At 44.2% G+C, this 17,226-nt stretch overlaps 1 protein-coding gene across 1 annotated transcript in view; it reads right to left on the bottom strand.

Annotated features, from left to right (window-relative positions):
- Nucleotides 1–3,730: 3,730 nt before the first annotated feature.
- The window catches only part of JAG1 (jagged canonical Notch ligand 1), a 35,031-nt gene continuing 21,535 nt past the window's right edge, over nucleotides 3,731–17,226 (bottom strand). The window contains exons 6-26 of the mRNA XM_066316528.1: nucleotides 15,392–15,522; nucleotides 14,984–15,103; nucleotides 14,429–14,542; nucleotides 13,779–13,892; nucleotides 12,916–13,029; nucleotides 12,465–12,511; nucleotides 11,796–11,969; nucleotides 11,157–11,307; nucleotides 10,481–10,645; nucleotides 9,852–9,965; nucleotides 9,109–9,222; nucleotides 8,890–9,003; nucleotides 8,649–8,765; nucleotides 8,111–8,138; nucleotides 7,918–8,003; nucleotides 7,015–7,128; nucleotides 6,691–6,800; nucleotides 6,373–6,609; nucleotides 5,911–6,042; nucleotides 5,311–5,461; nucleotides 3,731–4,959 (exon numbers count right to left, since the gene is read on the bottom strand). Coding sequence (XP_066172625.1) covers nucleotides 4,502–4,959; nucleotides 5,311–5,461; nucleotides 5,911–6,042; nucleotides 6,373–6,609; nucleotides 6,691–6,800; nucleotides 7,015–7,128; nucleotides 7,918–8,003; nucleotides 8,111–8,138; nucleotides 8,649–8,765; nucleotides 8,890–9,003; nucleotides 9,109–9,222; nucleotides 9,852–9,965; nucleotides 10,481–10,645; nucleotides 11,157–11,307; nucleotides 11,796–11,969; nucleotides 12,465–12,511; nucleotides 12,916–13,029; nucleotides 13,779–13,892; nucleotides 14,429–14,542; nucleotides 14,984–15,103; nucleotides 15,392–15,522 — 2,905 coding nt within the window. The 3' untranslated portion in view covers nucleotides 3,731–4,501. The remainder of the gene's footprint in view (nucleotides 4,960–5,310; nucleotides 5,462–5,910; nucleotides 6,043–6,372; nucleotides 6,610–6,690; nucleotides 6,801–7,014; nucleotides 7,129–7,917; nucleotides 8,004–8,110; nucleotides 8,139–8,648; nucleotides 8,766–8,889; nucleotides 9,004–9,108; nucleotides 9,223–9,851; nucleotides 9,966–10,480; nucleotides 10,646–11,156; nucleotides 11,308–11,795; nucleotides 11,970–12,464; nucleotides 12,512–12,915; nucleotides 13,030–13,778; nucleotides 13,893–14,428; nucleotides 14,543–14,983; nucleotides 15,104–15,391; nucleotides 15,523–17,226) is intronic.

Genomic DNA, 17,226 nt, shown 5'->3' with positions numbered 1-17,226 from the left:
GGAAACTGGTTGAAACAATTTGCACATCACAGAAGGCACTCACTGGCAGATCTGGGCTGGGACTCCAGTCTGACACTGTCTGATCCTGCATGGCTCTGCTGCTGCCCCGGTGCCAGGGAAGCAGCTGCTGAACCATCCAGAGCCTGCACTCCTTTCCTCCACCTCTGCCCCAGCATCTGGAGTTAATCCTTGCACAGCTTTTTTAATGGGTTTCCCTCTATTGGGAGAAATCAGATCTTTGCAAGCAAACCGAGTGCACACTGGCAAACAGTAACCATGCTGGCCATTGCTGTCAATGCTGAAAAAAGAGGAAGCCAAAAAATTCTTAAATATACTCAAATATTCTTGCTTCCGTTACAAGGGGAGGGGGAGGTTACGCAATCACTTCCACCTTCTGGGGAGGAAAAGGCTGAATTTGGTACTTCCCTTGTCAGAACTTCTCATCTTTGCAGGCACTCCTAAAAACCATGAAGGCTCTGCCTTGTGACTCTGCAGATGGCAAGGCAGCACCCTGGACCTGGGATAGCTGGGAGGCAGGGCTGGATTCAGCTGGAGGGCTGGCAGATAAGGAGCAGAAGCTGGCAGTCCTCAAGGAGCAGCAGGGAGCATAACCTTGTACATTTTAGCTTGGCAGGGAGCTGATTATTAACATTACCTCTCGCTCTGCAGGTGTCAGCTGGTGTGAGAACAGGAGGTGTGTCTGTGCAAGGGAAAATGGTTTCACCAGGAAGTGGCTGGAGATGCAGTCGCATGTTTGGGCCGCAGCCTGGCTCACATTCTCCTGGCCTGAGGGGCTTCAGGTCCCGGGGCTCCCAGCTGCCCTTGGCTCCTGTCAGCAGTGCAGAGGGAGCCATTCCCAGGGCTGGCGTTCCCGGTGACATGAATATATTGGTGTGAAGGCTGATGTAACCTGCACCATCAGCACCTTTCCCAGGTACCTCTACGTAAGATGGGCCCGTTCCATGCGGAGGTGCAGAGCTTTGATGTGGCCGCGTTCAGCTTAGGCTGAACCAAACCCAGATTCTGCAGGTTCAATTAGCTGTAGCTAGAGCAAAACTCAGAGTGCTAAGGGGAGCTATTTTATTCATTTCTTTTCATTTAATTTCATTTCAATTTTATTTCATTTCGATTTTATTTCTCGTATGCTTAAATGGCAGCTCAGGAAGCACATGTTTTCAATTCTTAGATGAAGAGGGATCCAAAGAACAAACTTACACTAGCAGAGGGAAGCTTCTTCTGACTAAACAGAATGTATCTTCCCTGAGTAATGAAAGTGTGAACTGGCAAAGTATGATTTCCACAAAAATAAACGTGCCTTGGTATTCTAAAGGGGAAGCCCTAAACTTTATGTTTCTATTTGTGTTCTTGACAACAGAAGCCACTTCATAGACCAGCCCCCAGCCAGGTGGTGGACCTGGGCTTTGGGGGACTGTTCTACAGTGTAAGTTTTGGAATTACCACTGAGATAGGAGAAATAATTAAAAATACCAGTATAGCAATTGCATAGATTTTTCTGACTGCCTCCTGTACAAATGGCACAATTCTAATTTTCTAACATTGTGAGATAGTGACAGAGTGAGGAAAATCCATGGGGAAATAGGGAAAAGCAGGGTGTGTGTGGAGGAGCTCTGCAGTAACAAAACCTCTGCATAGAGCACAGGAAAGGCTGGAAGTAAATAAATGAACCCTGGGCTCAGGACTTTGACACATTTTGAAGCTTGAATAACTCAAGTTTTGCTTTCACTGAGTCTTCCGAGACTGAATCCTTGAATTTGAGACCCATGTGAACAGTAGACAGCAGGAAGATGGTAAATTCAACATTAAAAGTACAGGGAAAGCAGTCAGGGAATAGCCCAGCTTTGCCCTTTGGAGGCAGGTGAAAGATTCTATTATCTTTAAATAGCTTTTTTGGACATGACATGTTTGCTTTATTGCAGGTTTAGAAGTCAGAGAACAAAGGGAAATAAATACTCATGGGATTTGTTTGATGAGGAATTATTGAAGTGGTCAGCTGAAGCTAATCTTGTTGACTTCCCCTTCAGAAGGCAGTAAACTAAACAGGCTCCAGTGCTTGCCCCGTGTGGTGTGTGAGCGTGAAGAGTAAAAGCAGCACCCAGCCAAAGTAGAGTAGCCACGATGGAAATCTTCTAAAGTGAGTTTAAAATAATGAAAAAATAACACTAATTAGATTTTATCAAAATTTTTTTTTGACAGCCATAAAAAAAGTACAGAAGAAAGTATTTCTCACTCTCAGGTTTTGTTAGCGTTCAGTGTATTCATATGGCAGCAATCTGTATATAAAATATCTGTTTATTTACTACAAACAAATACAGATGGCAAAGACCTGACCTTGCAGCAGGTTGGTTTAACTATTTTTCAATGAACTTGTTACACAGTTAGTTGTTCCTTCAGCTTTGCAGCAGCCCCTCAGCAGAACAATTTTGCAGCTTCATCAGAACATGGTAAAACCAGAGCAGACCCTGAGCCAGCCAGCCCCTGCACATAGGTGGGAGGGGCAGCATTAGTTCAGCATTCAAAGCCGTCGTGTTGAATACTTTCAGTTTATTTTATGCTTTACAAAGCGCTTTTTGCCCATTAGAAATCAGCATCATCTATGGATCCCTTCCCATCCAGGTCAGCACTTTGGATCTTGCCTAGCTACTTAGATTTGGTTCCTATCTGGGGGCAGCTCATTGGCCCGTGCAGGGTAAACTCGTTGCACAAGTGCAGCCACACCATCCTCTCTCAGAACACCGAGGGACATTGGCCAAGAGGCAGTGAGAACAAGGGACATGCTGCTTTCAAACCTCCTCGGTCCCGTTGGGAGCCAGAGGGGAACGTGTAATCACCTAACAAAAAACTGACTCCACCAAAGGCAGGGGCAGGTCCTGGAAACCTCCAGCAGCACCTGCCCCTGCTTTTGCACAACTGACTGGCCGGGAGCGCCTCCAAGCTCAATAATCTCCACGCTCTTTTATGTTTTCATACAAAAAATTTAATAAATATTACTTTTCAAGATTTATTGCCAGGAACAACACATCAAAGATGCATTTTCATATAACACTAATATCACAATACAAGGTATCTTCATGATCTCAATGGTTAACCACTGAGATGACTATGTTTATAAGCCTTTTGATCTTAAACATCGTAATAGCACTTTGATTTCCTCACTTGTTAAGGCGGGCAGTGTAATCTATGGCAAACCTACACAGTGATCTTACTGGACATTCTACTGTTCAAGTATTCAACAACTAGCTTATTAGAATACTCCCTAAATGCAGTAGATTACAAAAAAAGTCAAATCTACAAGTGGTTCAGTATTACATATTCATGGTGAGAGAAAAATAATTAGAATTTACAAAATAAGATTGCTGTGTTTCCAACTTCACACGCTAATTTGATATTTTTAATTACATGCAACCACTCACATTTCATCTACATAAAGTAATAGCTCAGTTTTGTTCCCTTAAACTGCTTCTTAGCAGATTATCTGCCTGTCACTCGGTTTTCAAGTCTAAAGCAGCAAAAAAAATTTTCTAGTCTAATTCTCTAAACTGCCTCAGTCAGTACTTACAAATAGTCTTAAAGTGATACTATGGAAGGTGTTTCAAACGTTTGACATTGTACAAAAACCAGCATCAAGGCATGAAAGCCCATCCTATTAAAAATAAACTATTTTAGAACACCTTAGTTTTGGCATATAGGCAACATGTAACAAGAAAATAAATTCAAAATAGAGAAGCCACGAGTTTACAATGCTATCAAAAACCTTCAACTCTAAACACGTACATATAAATAAAAAGGAATGATATTTTAAGGCTCTTGATTATTAAGTTAATAAATCAAATATACACAGTGATTAATAAAAAAAGAATTATTTACATATCTATACAAACTTCTATTTTTGACACATTTTCCTCTTTAAATTCTTCATTTACCAGCAACTGCTGACAAGTTCCCCCCACCCGCCCCCAACAAAAATACAATAAAAAAATAAATAATAAACTTATTTTTGATAGTTGCTGTGGTTCCGAGCTGCAAAGGCACTTTCAAATACAGAACTAGTTGTACGTCACCATAAAACCAATATACAAAAAACTCAAATTCAATAAATATAAATAAAATGTATTATTCTAAAGAAACTGTATAAATCGGAACATCTGGCAGAAAAAAAAAAAATGAACACTAAGGAAGAGTAATAAGGCTATGTAATACCTTATGGAACGTTTCCGTGATGGATCAGCTGCAGCTGAATTTACAGGAGGGCACTTTTGACTAGTTTTGCATAGATGTGAAATGCAGCACTTGGTATTCCAGCCAACCACAGCAACTATCATTGCCAGTGTAAGCCAGCTTGTCCAAACTTAAATTAACACAGGGATTCTAAGCAAATAATAGCCTTAGACTCAAATATTACACAACAGTTTAAGAACTACAAGCTCTTGAGTGCCTTTATAATGATACTCAAAGGCCCTGCATGGCAGCACCCCACCGTCTGCTATACGATGTACTCCATCCGATTTAGGCTTTGTGCACTTTCCAAGTCTCTGTTGTCCTGTTTATTTGTCCAGTTTGGGTGTTTTGTAGGGGTGCTGTTGGGGGGCTTTTCATCTCTGTCTACCAAAGTGTAGGCTGGCTGCTTGGCAAATCGGGCCTTCTGCTGGTGCTTGTCCATGTCGTCCTCCTCCACCTCGGAGTTGTGTGTCCTTATTTTGGCGATTTTAGAGTTTTTGTTTTCGTAGTCTTTAATGGGGACAGTATTTGCTCCGTGTTTCTCAATGGGGTTTTTGATCTGGTTCAGCTGCTCCCTTACGTTGTTGGTGGTGTTGTCGTCAGAGGCCGTGTGGGTGTGGCTGCTCTGCTTTCGGCGCTTTCGGATGCACCAGTAAAACACGGTGACCAGGCAACAGATCCAGGCTACTGTCAGGACCGAGCTCAGCAAGGGCACCAGGAAATCTGGAAGAGACAGGAGAGAGTTAGTCCTGCTGCAAACCATAGGAGACACTTCGGGATGTCTCAGAGAAAACAAATCTCAATTCTTACACCTGGTAACTTCCCTTATTTCTCCACAAGGAGCATGAAGGGGAAGCAGCCCTTTTGCCAGGTTAGGCCACTGGTTGGGCAAACTTTTGGAAAGCTTTTTCATGGTTTTTAGAAACAAAAAGACCTTGGGTACAAAGCCTTCCCATTGTTCCTGATGAGCAGGGACTTGCTAAAAGTCTCCCAAGTGAGGAAGGCCTCTGCCCCTGGGAAGGGATGCTGCAGTTGGGGCGAGGTTCAGGAGCTGGGGGCCAAGGAGCAGCTCACCTGTTTTGTTCTTGGCCGGCCGCCGCTGCACCCTGACTTCGGCGACAGCGGCGATGAGGGTGTTGTTCCCGTCGCGCTTACTGACGAGGTCGATGATCTTATCTGTGATGTCTTTGATCGGGTTTTCATCCTCCCCAATGTCTTCTGCAGACTGCAGGAGGAGGCACACAATTAACGCCAAGCACCACATCAGATGCACGAGGGAACCTGCTATTTATAAACCTTCACAGGCTGTGAAAGCTCTTGCTGCTTTTAATGCATAGCAAAACAGAAACAAAGCAAAATGGCCTGCTATGGGCAGAAACTAATGACCCAGAATTCTTGTCCTCATCCTTAAAAAGACCAAAAACCCCCTAAAAGCAAGAGTGGAACAGAGAAATGTTTTAATTCCCCTATAACAGTTACCCCCAGATGGCAGCTTTCAGGTATGCACATGTAATCAGAATTCCTCTCCTGTTCTTAAAGGGAATCAGGATGGAAACTACACCACAAGAAGTGCTGACAATGCCAGGAATTAAGATTTCCATGAGATCCTCATGTTGCACACATATCCAGACAATTAACTACTAAGACATTTAAAAATATTTCAGGAGTACTTACAATAGCAACATGGATTTCATTATTTGCCAAGTGGGAAGGCTCGCAGGTAATATAGATGGAATATTCAACAGAAACATTCTTCAGAATATTCAGATTCCTCAATTCACTACAAACATGCTCTGTGGTAAGGCCCTGGAGGATACAAAAAGGATGTTGGCTTTTTTAAATACATATGCACACGAACACACAGATATAAGATTCGTTTGGATGCTGGTTTTTTTTTTTGCCCTGCAGTAAGAGTTCTCAAGGGAAAAGGAGGTGGAATTCCCTCCAACCTAGCTTTTGTTCTCTAGTCACAAAAGCATTTAGGCTAAAGGCTATATTAATACTTCTCTGCTTTTTGTTTACTTTGATAATGGGGTAGTGTCAGCTTTTGCTGCACTTTTCCCTGTGGAAAACATCATTCCCTGCTCTGGGAATGAGTCCAAGTGTGCCACAGCCCAGCGAGCTGCTGTTGCTTACCGGGGCCATCATTTCTTTGTTGAAGGTGAAGGTGATGTTGGCACAGTTGTCCTGGTAGTAGGAATCTGAGTTGCATTTGGTCCTCACAGGCTGCTGGTTGGAGGGCCAGCACTCCCCCACGGCGGCACACGGGTGGGTGAAGCAGTGGTCGTCCCGCACAGGGACACAGGCGTGGCCAGCGGGGCACTCGCTGGGGCCTTTGCCGTGCAGGACACAAGGCCGAGGGCCACACCAAACCTAGGAGAGGAGGAACACTGGTGAGAATCCACTGGTTAGAGGACAGAAAACGGTGGAACCCAAACCACAGCACAGCTGTACCTTAGAACAGGTGACTTTTCCATTCAGACACTGACAGGTATTGCAGTCGTCATCCCACTTAGTCCCATCTGGCATTACTCGAACACTGGTAATGCAAGGCCTTCCTGTAACTGGAGAGATTGAATGGAATTATAAGCTAAAAATAGGAAACAAATGCCTTTTCTAAGTTCATCTAAACTTCCCACTAAGTTGCTTCCTCCATAAAGATCCCTGCTTTAAAAAACAACAGACAGTACACCCCAAAACCAACCCCACAGAACCACAAACCCATCAACGTGCAAGCACACAGCTCTTGCTACAAGATCAGCTCTGGATCTGGAATACCTTCTTGGCATCCTGGACCACTGCGACCCGGGGGGCAAATGCAACGGTAGCCATTAATTTCATCTACACATGTGGCTCCAAAGGCACAGGGCGAGGACTGACATTCATTGATATCTATGATGGGAAGGAGAGGAAACAAAATAGTTACTTCATAGTATCCTTTTGTTCTGTCAGGAAAAAAGCAAACACAGGATAGATTGCCTACTGGAGCTTTATGTTCATTTTCTAATGCCTACTGGGACATAGATTCCTGCTTGCAGCACCTCTGAAAAGTCCTTTGACATTTCTGCTGTGTGGCACTAACAAAGATCAAAACCTGACCCCTGTGGCTACTTGAGCTTTCCAGGGCAAGGACACATTCCTTCCTACACAGACACACTTCCTCTCCACTGATGTGCTCCACTTTTTTCCCCCACTAGATTCTTGAACTGATGTCAATGTTAAACCTTTCCCAGCTCTATTGCTGCTGTGAGACTTCTATTCCATGGCTGTTATTAAAAAAAAGTGTCCTCCTACCTGTAATTATTATTAAATTACAGGGAAGCGCATCCATCACCTCAGGGCCTGGAGGTGGATTATTAATTGACAAGGTTTTTGGCTGGCACACTTTCATCTGAAGCAGAAGCCTGGGCCACACAAACACAAGGGAAGACTGTCCCATAGGGCATTTTGCCCACTCAGCTGAACCAAGAGGTTTCAGCTCCAGCTGAATGACTTGAAATTCCTTTCATTTTCAGTGTGACTCCTGCCTTCTCCAAATCTGCTACGGATCCAGGTACGGATAGAGATGACACAAGACATCTATCACTCATCTGATCTACCACTCAGCTCAATTAAGACAATTGTCTTGCAACAAGATTCAGGCGAGACAAGAACTGAGGCAGGGAGCCACGGAACACTCACTGATCCTGCAGTCGGGCCCGGCGAAGCCCGGAGCGCACTCACAGCGGTACCAGTTCTCTCCGTCCACGCAAGTGCCACTGTTGTAACTGTGGAGAAAAGGCATTGTCACAGACATTACAAACGGCTACAGATAAAAGCAACCCAGAATTCTAAAACAACAACAAAAAGCAAAGGATAAACACAGCAAACTTACCAAGGATGAGGGCTGCAGTCGTTTGTGTCTGCAAAGCAAAGACAAACAGCATTGAACAGGCAGACTTTGGCTAATACAGTTCTACTGGCAGTAAAGAAGGATCAAACTTCCCCTAATGCCCAAGTTATACTTAGCTCAACTTTTACAAAAATATGCTGAAATTCTCTACTAAATTGATTCCAGGATTGTACCACAAAATTTGTTAACTACATTGTGGAACACATGTACACAGGAAGAGATCCTTGTAAAGAATCTAATGGTGGGGGGAAAAAGTGGAAGCAGACAGAGCTGCTCGTAGAAAAAGAATGCAGGAGAAAACAAGACAACATCTGTCTCCACTTAGCTCATTTGCAACTTTCTCATGCCCAGGTCAAGGCTCTATCACATAAAGTCATTAAAAACAAAGATTCAGGTGATGCTAAAGCCTACATCAAACAAGCTTCCCCTTCTGGTTTCAATCTTGACTCCAAGGGCGACAGGATGAGCTCATGTTCTCATCATGCAACACTGGGGAAGAGTTCAAGCAGAGCTGACTTACTCTGGGTACACATGGGTCCTTCCCAGCCCTCCTTGCAGACACAAGTGAAGGAGTCCCCGCTGACTACACAGGTACCACCGTTGTGACAGGGGTTTGGCAGGCAGCTGCTGTTCCTCGCTGTAACACAAACAACATTTGCCGCTCAGTTGTTAGAAAGCTGTCAAGTCTGAGCCAAGAGGAACAGCTGAGGTCAGAGCTGCAGCGCTGCATCTGCTTCCTGGCGATTATGCAGGGTATTTACCTATGTTACAAGTGGCTCCTTCCCATCCTGCAGGACACATGCACTTGAAAGTGTCTCCTTCATCATAGCACGTCCCCCCATTGTTGCATGTCGCCTCATCGCACTGGCTGTCACCTGTGGAAAACCCAAACTGTCCTTAATGCCGGTGCTCTCTTAGGCCAACAAGTTCAAGCAGCCTATTGGAGCACGTCTGTAGTGTTTTGGAAAAGCTGAACTTACGGGAGTGGCAAGTTTTTCCTTTCCACCCGTTTTTACATTCACAGAAGAAGTCGTTGACCAAGTCTCGGCACGTTCCTCCATTGTGGCAAGGGTTTTTACTGCAGTCATTAATATCTGGATATGTTAAGGAGAGAAAACAGGCTCAGTGGTGTTTACAGAACTGACAAACACATTGCTTGAAAGAAGCATAACCATCCCTAATTTTGGCCTGTGTTTCAATTGTGGATTAAATGCTTAAGTCAGTATTTTAAAGCTTTAAGCACTGTCACACCGATGAAGACTGTTTCCCCACTTTCCTCCAGTTTGTTATAATTTTGTTTGTAATCTTGTTTCAGTAAAAAAAGCAGTGAAAAGGCCTATTACATAAACTACCCTGTTAGTCAGGGGAAGGGAGCGGAGCACTCAACCGCTCTTCTGTTCCTGAGATTGAAAAAATGCAAGTATGATATGCAGACTGGCCATAAAGTGGCATCTACTAATGCAAAGGGTTTCTTCCCAGAAGTTATCCAAAGGACAGAGCAAGCAACTCAGAGAGAGCCAAGTTCTAATCCCAGTCCAACTCTGTAACTTGGGTTTAGTTCCAATACAGAAGATTGGGACTTGGTGAGAGGACCTGATCCTCCACGGCCTTTGAAGCAGAGTTTATTGACATAGGTCACTGTCATCTTAAAGACAGTACCAGCCATTCCTTCCCAATGCTCTCCCAAGAGATCTTTCTGTGTGCTGAAGGATGGGTAACTTACTCGTTTCACAATACGTTCCTTCCCATCCATCGCTACAAATACATTTGTAGGAGTTGATGCCATCGATGCAAGTGCCACCGTTTTTACAGGGGTTGCTTTCACAGTCATTGATATCTGCAACAGTTGGGAAGAAAGAAGAGGATTAAGAAAAGAGGAGAGAAAGTCAAACAAAAAGTACAGCTGCTAGGAGGCATTATCTTATTGCAGACTGTTTGGTGCTACTTCCATTTCTAATAATACCCTTTGGAAAGGAAGGGTTATAAGCAAGATAAAAAAAGGTAAAAAACCGGACAAGGTGATGAACCTGTCACTATTAAAAACAAAAAACAAAAAAATCAGGACTCCTTAAGATCCACATTAAACCCTGCTATTAACTCCCTCAGACCTTGTATACGTAAGGTTTTTAAAACCATACAATTCAAGGCCAGAGGGTTCACTGCTGTGAACTTTCCCCAAGGCCTAGCAAATTCCACTCTGCCTCGCCCAGGAGGGATATGAAAACTTACAGCAGTTCCAAGGTTCACTGAGTTACAATGAAGAAACCTTAAAGAGGTCTGGGAGGGAAGGATGGAATCATTTTTCCAGGAAGACTGGGGGACAGTAAAATACATTCTCTTTTTTGCTCTTACTCTCGTGACAGTAGGTGCCGGTGAATCCTTTGTTGCATTCACAGGTGAATTTTCCACCCGCTTGGCTCTTGCACTTCCCATGAGGACCACAAACATTGGAAGAGATGTAGCGAACCCCTTCGGGTGTGCTGTTGGAAGCCACTGCCACGGTGCAGCTGTCAATTACTGCAGAAAAGCAGAGACCAGCATGAGAATTACCCATGCAACCTGATTCCTTAAGAGCAACATTTGCACTTCCAGCCATGGATGTTTAGAAGACACTCATGCCATTGAATCATTTCGGTTGGAAAAGACCTTTAAGATCAGCGAGTGAAACCATAAACATATGACTGCAAATATGTTTGCTGCTTTAAAGAAACATTGGACTCTGCCAACTGTGCATAAAATAATCACAGCATCTTATCTGATGATTGCTGGAACACATCCATGGCCTGGAATAAATGCATCAGTCTATTTGCTACCTGTCCTTTCTGTCCACATTGACATAATGCTGGCTTTCGATAGGTGATACCTACAAATATCACTCATCTTTTCACGTGGAGAGGCCTAAGGCACAGGGCAAAATTCAGCCTCTTTATACCAGAGCTACTCCAGTGACTCCCCTGCTGGAGCTGCAGCGAGGGAGGGGCAGGAACTATTGCCAGACATTGCCATTCACCCGCGGGGCAACACAAACCTTCGCAAGGAGTCGTGCGGCAGTGATCCTTCAGGTGGGAGCAGTTCTTCCCTTCGTAATCCTCAGGGCAGTTACAGAAATAGTCCATGGCAAGATTGAAGCACTGAGCGCCGTTCTGGCATGGATTTGGCTCGCAGTAATCTATGTCCAGCTGTAAGCAGTGCACAGAGAGGGAAGGGAAATAGGAAGGGGGGGAAGGGAGTGAGGGAAAGCTGAGTGAAAGAGGTTTATCATGGCTTTCCCTCACCACGACAGACCGACATTGTGGAATCTGACCTTTTTATCTGCTGCCTCAAAGAATCATTCATAGCACAGAGTTTAGTCCCACTCTCCACTACTTCGGCAGACAACTCTCGATATTAAACTGCCAAAGTTAACAGTTAGAGCTCCACAAAGCCTGACATGCAAACACTGCAGTCTGCTTAACAAAGAGAATCCTCTGCAGCCTGTTGGGGGTTTGTTGGTTTCTTTCCTCCCCCCCAATATATATTAATCAAGCACTTTCTTGGCAGACTGACAGCGATATCAAGTACAACTTTATACTATGCTTCACTGGATGCAAGGCATTCCGTGCTCAGATCCGGAGCGTCGGAACAAACGGCACTGGCTGAGGGCCTGCCTTTCACCCAGCCTTCTTACCTGACAGAGGTTTCCTGAGAAACCAGCGGGACACAGACATTGGAATCCATTGATTTCATCCTGGCAATGACCCCCATTCATGCAAGGGTTACTTGCACATTCATTGATGTCTTTCTCACAGTGATCTCCTGCATAGCCAGGTGAACAGATACACCGATAACCATTAACCAAGTCCTGGGAAAGAACAAAAAAAAAGTTTAGAGTTAAGGTTTTTCCTCCCTCAATATATTCTTTTTAAGAAAATATTTTAAAAGTAAAAAAAAAATTCTTAATATGTCCAATCAAGGCAAAAAAAATATTTAAAGGGGAAAAAACACACACAGACGCAGTCCCAGCTTACATTCTTAATTTCCAGGCACAGTACATTAATCCACAGGTTGAAGGGAAGTGGCTACATTTCCAGTAGGTAGTTTGCACAACCACCAGCCCATTCACTGGTGATGCTGGCAGTGAAAATGAGTAATTTATTGAAGGGGGTTTTTTTCCCCTTACTGTTCTACAGACATATCTCAACATGCTGTAGCATGATATAGACCCTCCCCCCAACTTGAAGAAATGACCATTTGTACTAGCTAACTGCTATTTTCCAAACTATTTGTGCTTAGACTCAAATGTTTTAGTTACTGTTGCAAGTTTTTGGGAAACCAAAGCAAAACAAGAAGGGCTTACCCGACAGGATCCTCCATTCTGACATTGTCCACGACAGTCGTTAATATCTGCAATAAAATTAGCACGGTTAGAAGGCAAAAATATATTTATACTAGATAGAGAGTTCAGGTCTCTCTAAAACTACAGCTAGATAAACCTTTTGTCAAGTTTCCTGCATGCCTTCCTTGAGATAAGGTTATTATAATGGGTGGGAAACCTTTCACGATTCTTCTAGGAAAAGCAGTAAAACTTCACATCATTGTTCTAGTCCCTTTATCAGAATATAGCTATGGTACAGGCTAATGACTTTGATAAAATTGTATATTTTCATTCCACACCAACTACTCCCTTTCTAAAAACATCAACTGCTGGGGCTCTGCCCAGTGTTTAAATTGAGTTTAGAAGTCAGTGGCACACTCACATAATACCCCAAGAGCTGGCCTTTAATAAACCCAAGAGTATGGACACTTACTTATATCACAGTTGTGGCCAGACCAGCCAGTAATGCAGTCACAGTAGTAGCTGCCGATCAGGTTCCTGCAGGAGTTGGCATTGACACAGGGCTTGCCCTCACATTCATTCGCATCTGGAAAACCAAAGGGAACGTTCAGGGGGAAAGGGAGAAGCCCACACCCCAGCAATAACCAGCAGTTCCTCCAGAGCTAAGAGGAACTTGCAGTGCACACAGGGATTAGCGTGACTTGAACGAACAAAAGTCAGTCATCATCAGCCTCTGAAGGCTCTTTCAGTTTCTTTGCAATTAGAACATACAGGCTACGCTAATTATTTCACAATTACCCAGCCACTCATTAAGAGCAACTCGCCCTCACACACACATCTCAGCTGAGCATTCTGAAGGAGGAATGCTGCAGCCTGGTCATTGGGATGAGTGTGTTGTGTAAAGAATGCAGCCAGCTCATTCCCCGTGAGATCATCCCCATTTCGGAACCCAGCTGTGAACTCCTGGGTCTGGAGGAGTTGACATGGTTGAAGAGATACAGCAACTTTCTCACAGGGTGAAGGGAGAAACATGTGGGGGCGGGACTGGGAGGCACAACACACACCCTCCCCACTTCAGGGCAGTCTTACTTTGAAGGATGGCTCTGGTTAACTATTTCCTTCAAGTGCCAGCATGCACAAGCAAGGTGATGGAAGCCACGCTACTCTTGGACATTGTCCTAGACCTCAGTCCTGAAGACTGAATGCCTTCAATGTACCAAAATACATCCACAGGCTTAAGAAACATGACCATGAGTAATGCAGGACCATGATCCCTTTTGCATTTACCTTTCTTAGCTCTGGAACAACACTGGATTAAGAGAAAGCAGTTCTTACCTAGCTGGCATGTTTTGCCAGTCCACTGAGGTGGGCAAATACACTTAAATCCATCAACTAGATCTTGGCAAGTTCCTCCATGACCACAGGGATTTGGAGAACAATCATCAATATCTGTAATTCAGAATAAGGAGAGGCTTGGCTCCACTGCCCAATTGACAATGACATAACTGACAAGTCTGATAAATGGTTGCTGCTGGTTGGGTTTTCCCTGAGGAACAGAAGAACAACAGGACTTCTGCTTGGAATTTCTAGGTTATCTCTGATTTCAACAAAAGCCTCCTTTAAAGAAAGGAGTAATGTGAAAAGGAGGTTCAAAAAGGAAAGGTTTACCCCTGTGGCCTTTTTGCAAGTGGAAGTCCTTATTTGGATCCAGCAAGTGCCTCAAAACAGCATTTTTAACAACATGCCAGAATGCTGCAAAAATTCAGCATTTTTCCTCTTTCAAGATGATTTTGGTTATTCTTTCCCCTGGTAATTGACAGAAACCTTGGTACAAGCAAAGGGGAAGAGAGTGCACAGACTGCCAGGAAGCAATGCTCAGGCTGGGAAAGGTTAAGTAGTCTGCCCTGTAAGTTTATGAGGGATTAGAGAGACTGATCAAAACCAGCAAAGTGGCACATTTTTAATAAACACGGCAAAGGACTCACTGTCAGTGCACGTTGGTCCAGCCCAGCCAGGAGCACACACACACTCAAAGCCCGTGGATGTCTCGAGGCAGCTTCCCCCGTTGTGACAAGGGTCGGAGAGGCAGGCGTGCTCCGCTGCACAGGGACAGAAGGACATCATGGCAGAGGCTACAGCAGTGCCACCACACGCCACCCCTGCTCCCTCCACACGCTTCTGCTCTGGACACACCATCATTACCCTTGCTGCACTGTGCTCCTGCAACAACCAGGAACTTCCTGGCTTGCAGAAAGTCTCCTTCCATGCTAACCTCACCAGCACACCGACTGGCACCTGCTGGAGCCACAGCCAGACAGGGTGGCTTGGACTGACCTCCCCAGTGAGCAGAAGGCTGATGTTCAGAGACACCAAATATTCATGACAAAGCATGAATAGGAAAGGCTGGATCTTTGTACCCAGCCCTGACTAGTTACACGACAAACTGAGTTTTCTTCATAAAGTGCATCCAAATCCAGCCACCAAAAGCTGGCAAGAATTAACTGTCAGGTGGCAGCTCAGCAGCTGCATCCAACACTTACCAATTTCACAGTTCTGTCCTGAGTAGCCCTCAGGGCAGGAACACTGGTATTTGTCAGGGCCGGTGTTGCTGCAGGTACCACCGTTCAAACAAGGCGGGTGGGTTCCACAGTAGTTCAGATCTGCAAGAGGGAGGAGCATTAAAGCCTCGCTGGAAAGTTACAGGAACATCACCAAGTGCTTTGTTCTGTTATCCCAGAGCCTTTACAGAACACATCCCCACACAGGAGTGGGACAGGACAGGGACAAGCTGAGGACAATGCTAACCATGCCAGAAGAGCAGTGGGGACAAGGCCAAGCAGCTGAGGGCCAGCACGCTCCCAGCACGTTTCAGGAGCTCACTGAGCCCCTGTGCAAAGTCTGCCAGCGCTGACATTCAAGGGTGACACGGCCCTCTGGGATTAGCATACCTTTGTCACAGAGCTGACCACCCCAGTTGGTTTCACAGAGGCACTGCCATGGTTCAATGCAAGTGCCATGGACACATCCCGGGTGTGGAATGCACTTATCACAGTACTGGCCTTGCCATCCATACTGACACCTTCAGTTAAAGAGGGAGAAAAAAAAAAAAAAAAAAAAAAAAAAAAGGAAAAAAAATCAGAACAGGGAAACAAACCCAAACCCATCATAATTGCTGTGTGTAGATAGGAGCGTGCAACTCCAAAGCTTGAAGAAAGGCTGGGCAAGTGGGGGAGAAGGGCAGGATGAGAGGAGAAGCTATTCAAGGATTGTTTGATGGTTTCTTGTAAACAAACATTTTGGTAGTTTTGCCAAGGTCTCTGTAGCCGGCCTCCTGACAAAAGAATAACTGTTCTGAGAAAACCAGCATGAGGCCATTCAGCACAATAATACTCTTTTGGAGCCTCATAAATGTGGCAGAGAGGGTGGGTGTGCACTACAAATCAATCTCTGGACTTTGACAGGGTGCTTTATAAATTGAGGGGGGGGGAAGAAAAAGTCAGTGGAAACAATAGTTATCCAGAGATCCTGATGAATACAAGGTTCCAGGCATTTCAGCCATGCTGGGTTTGCAGGAAGACAAACAAAACCATAACCACCAACTCTGAGCCCTTGGCATGACAACAGCAAAACATGAGGAGTTCCCTGCTCTATCACCCTTATTCTGAATAGAGAGACACACATCGAGCCAGTATGGACTGGGTCACAGTCAGGGATGGAAGAAAGCAGCAGGGCAGAATTTTACACGTGTTCCAAGATCAGCTGTTGGTGTGTTTCTGAGTTTGATTTATGCTAATAACTTCTTTTCAGGGAATAACTAAAATCATATGCAGTTCTGAGAAATAATGTTGTCTGAAGAATTTACTACTGTTTAAATTCTTTATTGTCACCATCAATGAGCGACCTGAATTCTCTACTTAAAAGGAAGATGTTCTTTTAAAGTGAAGCCCCCTTAAGGGAAAGCTTATTTTGGCTTTCATTTAGTTCTCCCTAGCAAGACAGACCAAGGATCCTTCAAATTAAAGTGGATCTATAGATAGAAACAAGCAAAACAAGTTGAAAATGAAAAGCAAGGGCTTTTTGAGGTACTGTATTTCATTAACAGGTCCTGAGAGCAATTGATCAGCAGTAATTATGCACTAAGCTGTCACTAAATTATGAAAACAAACCTCAGCTCTACAGAAGTCAGCTAAGCTTTCTATTTGTAAAACCCCCCACCATTCTTCTGCTGGCAATTTCTTCTCATGGGAAAAAGCCAGAAGGATCTATCCAATGGATAATCACACACAGCCAGTGGTAAGTCCAACTTCCCTTCTAAAAATCTCAGGTGACAAACTGCATCCTAATTAACTTTTTTTTCTTTAATAGCTATCACAATAGCAGCCTTTTCAAAGTCAGTGGGAAAAGCTTATTAGTTTGTGTGTTTAAAAAAAGCCAGTAAGTGCAAAGAACATGAAAAAACCTCAGATAAGGCAAAACTACCTCCCTGAAGTAGCTCTTGGAAAATCCTTATGTATAGGACATGTAATGAGAATGCACAAAGATCAAAATTTAGGACCATGCTCTTTTAATTTCATCAAAAGCAACTTGCCTGAGAGCTTGCACACAAGCCAAACTAAGGGACCTCACCTGCAAAAGCAGATTTCCAAACTGAGGATTTTACTCCCATCAAATCAAAGTGGTGATGGGTTTTGTTTTCTTTAGAACAAGTGTAAAGAAAGCAAAATAGTTTAAAAAAACTCCACATCACACGGACAAAAAAAAAAAATTCATAAGCTTTAGAGTC

The sequence above is a fragment of the Sylvia atricapilla genome, chromosome 3 (genome assembly GCF_009819655.1).
Source record: "Sylvia atricapilla isolate bSylAtr1 chromosome 3, bSylAtr1.pri, whole genome shotgun sequence".
Taxonomy (NCBI): domain Eukaryota; kingdom Metazoa; phylum Chordata; class Aves; order Passeriformes; family Sylviidae; genus Sylvia; species Sylvia atricapilla.
The sequence above is the reverse complement of the archived record's forward strand: the minus strand, read 5'-3'. Positions and strand labels throughout refer to the sequence as shown.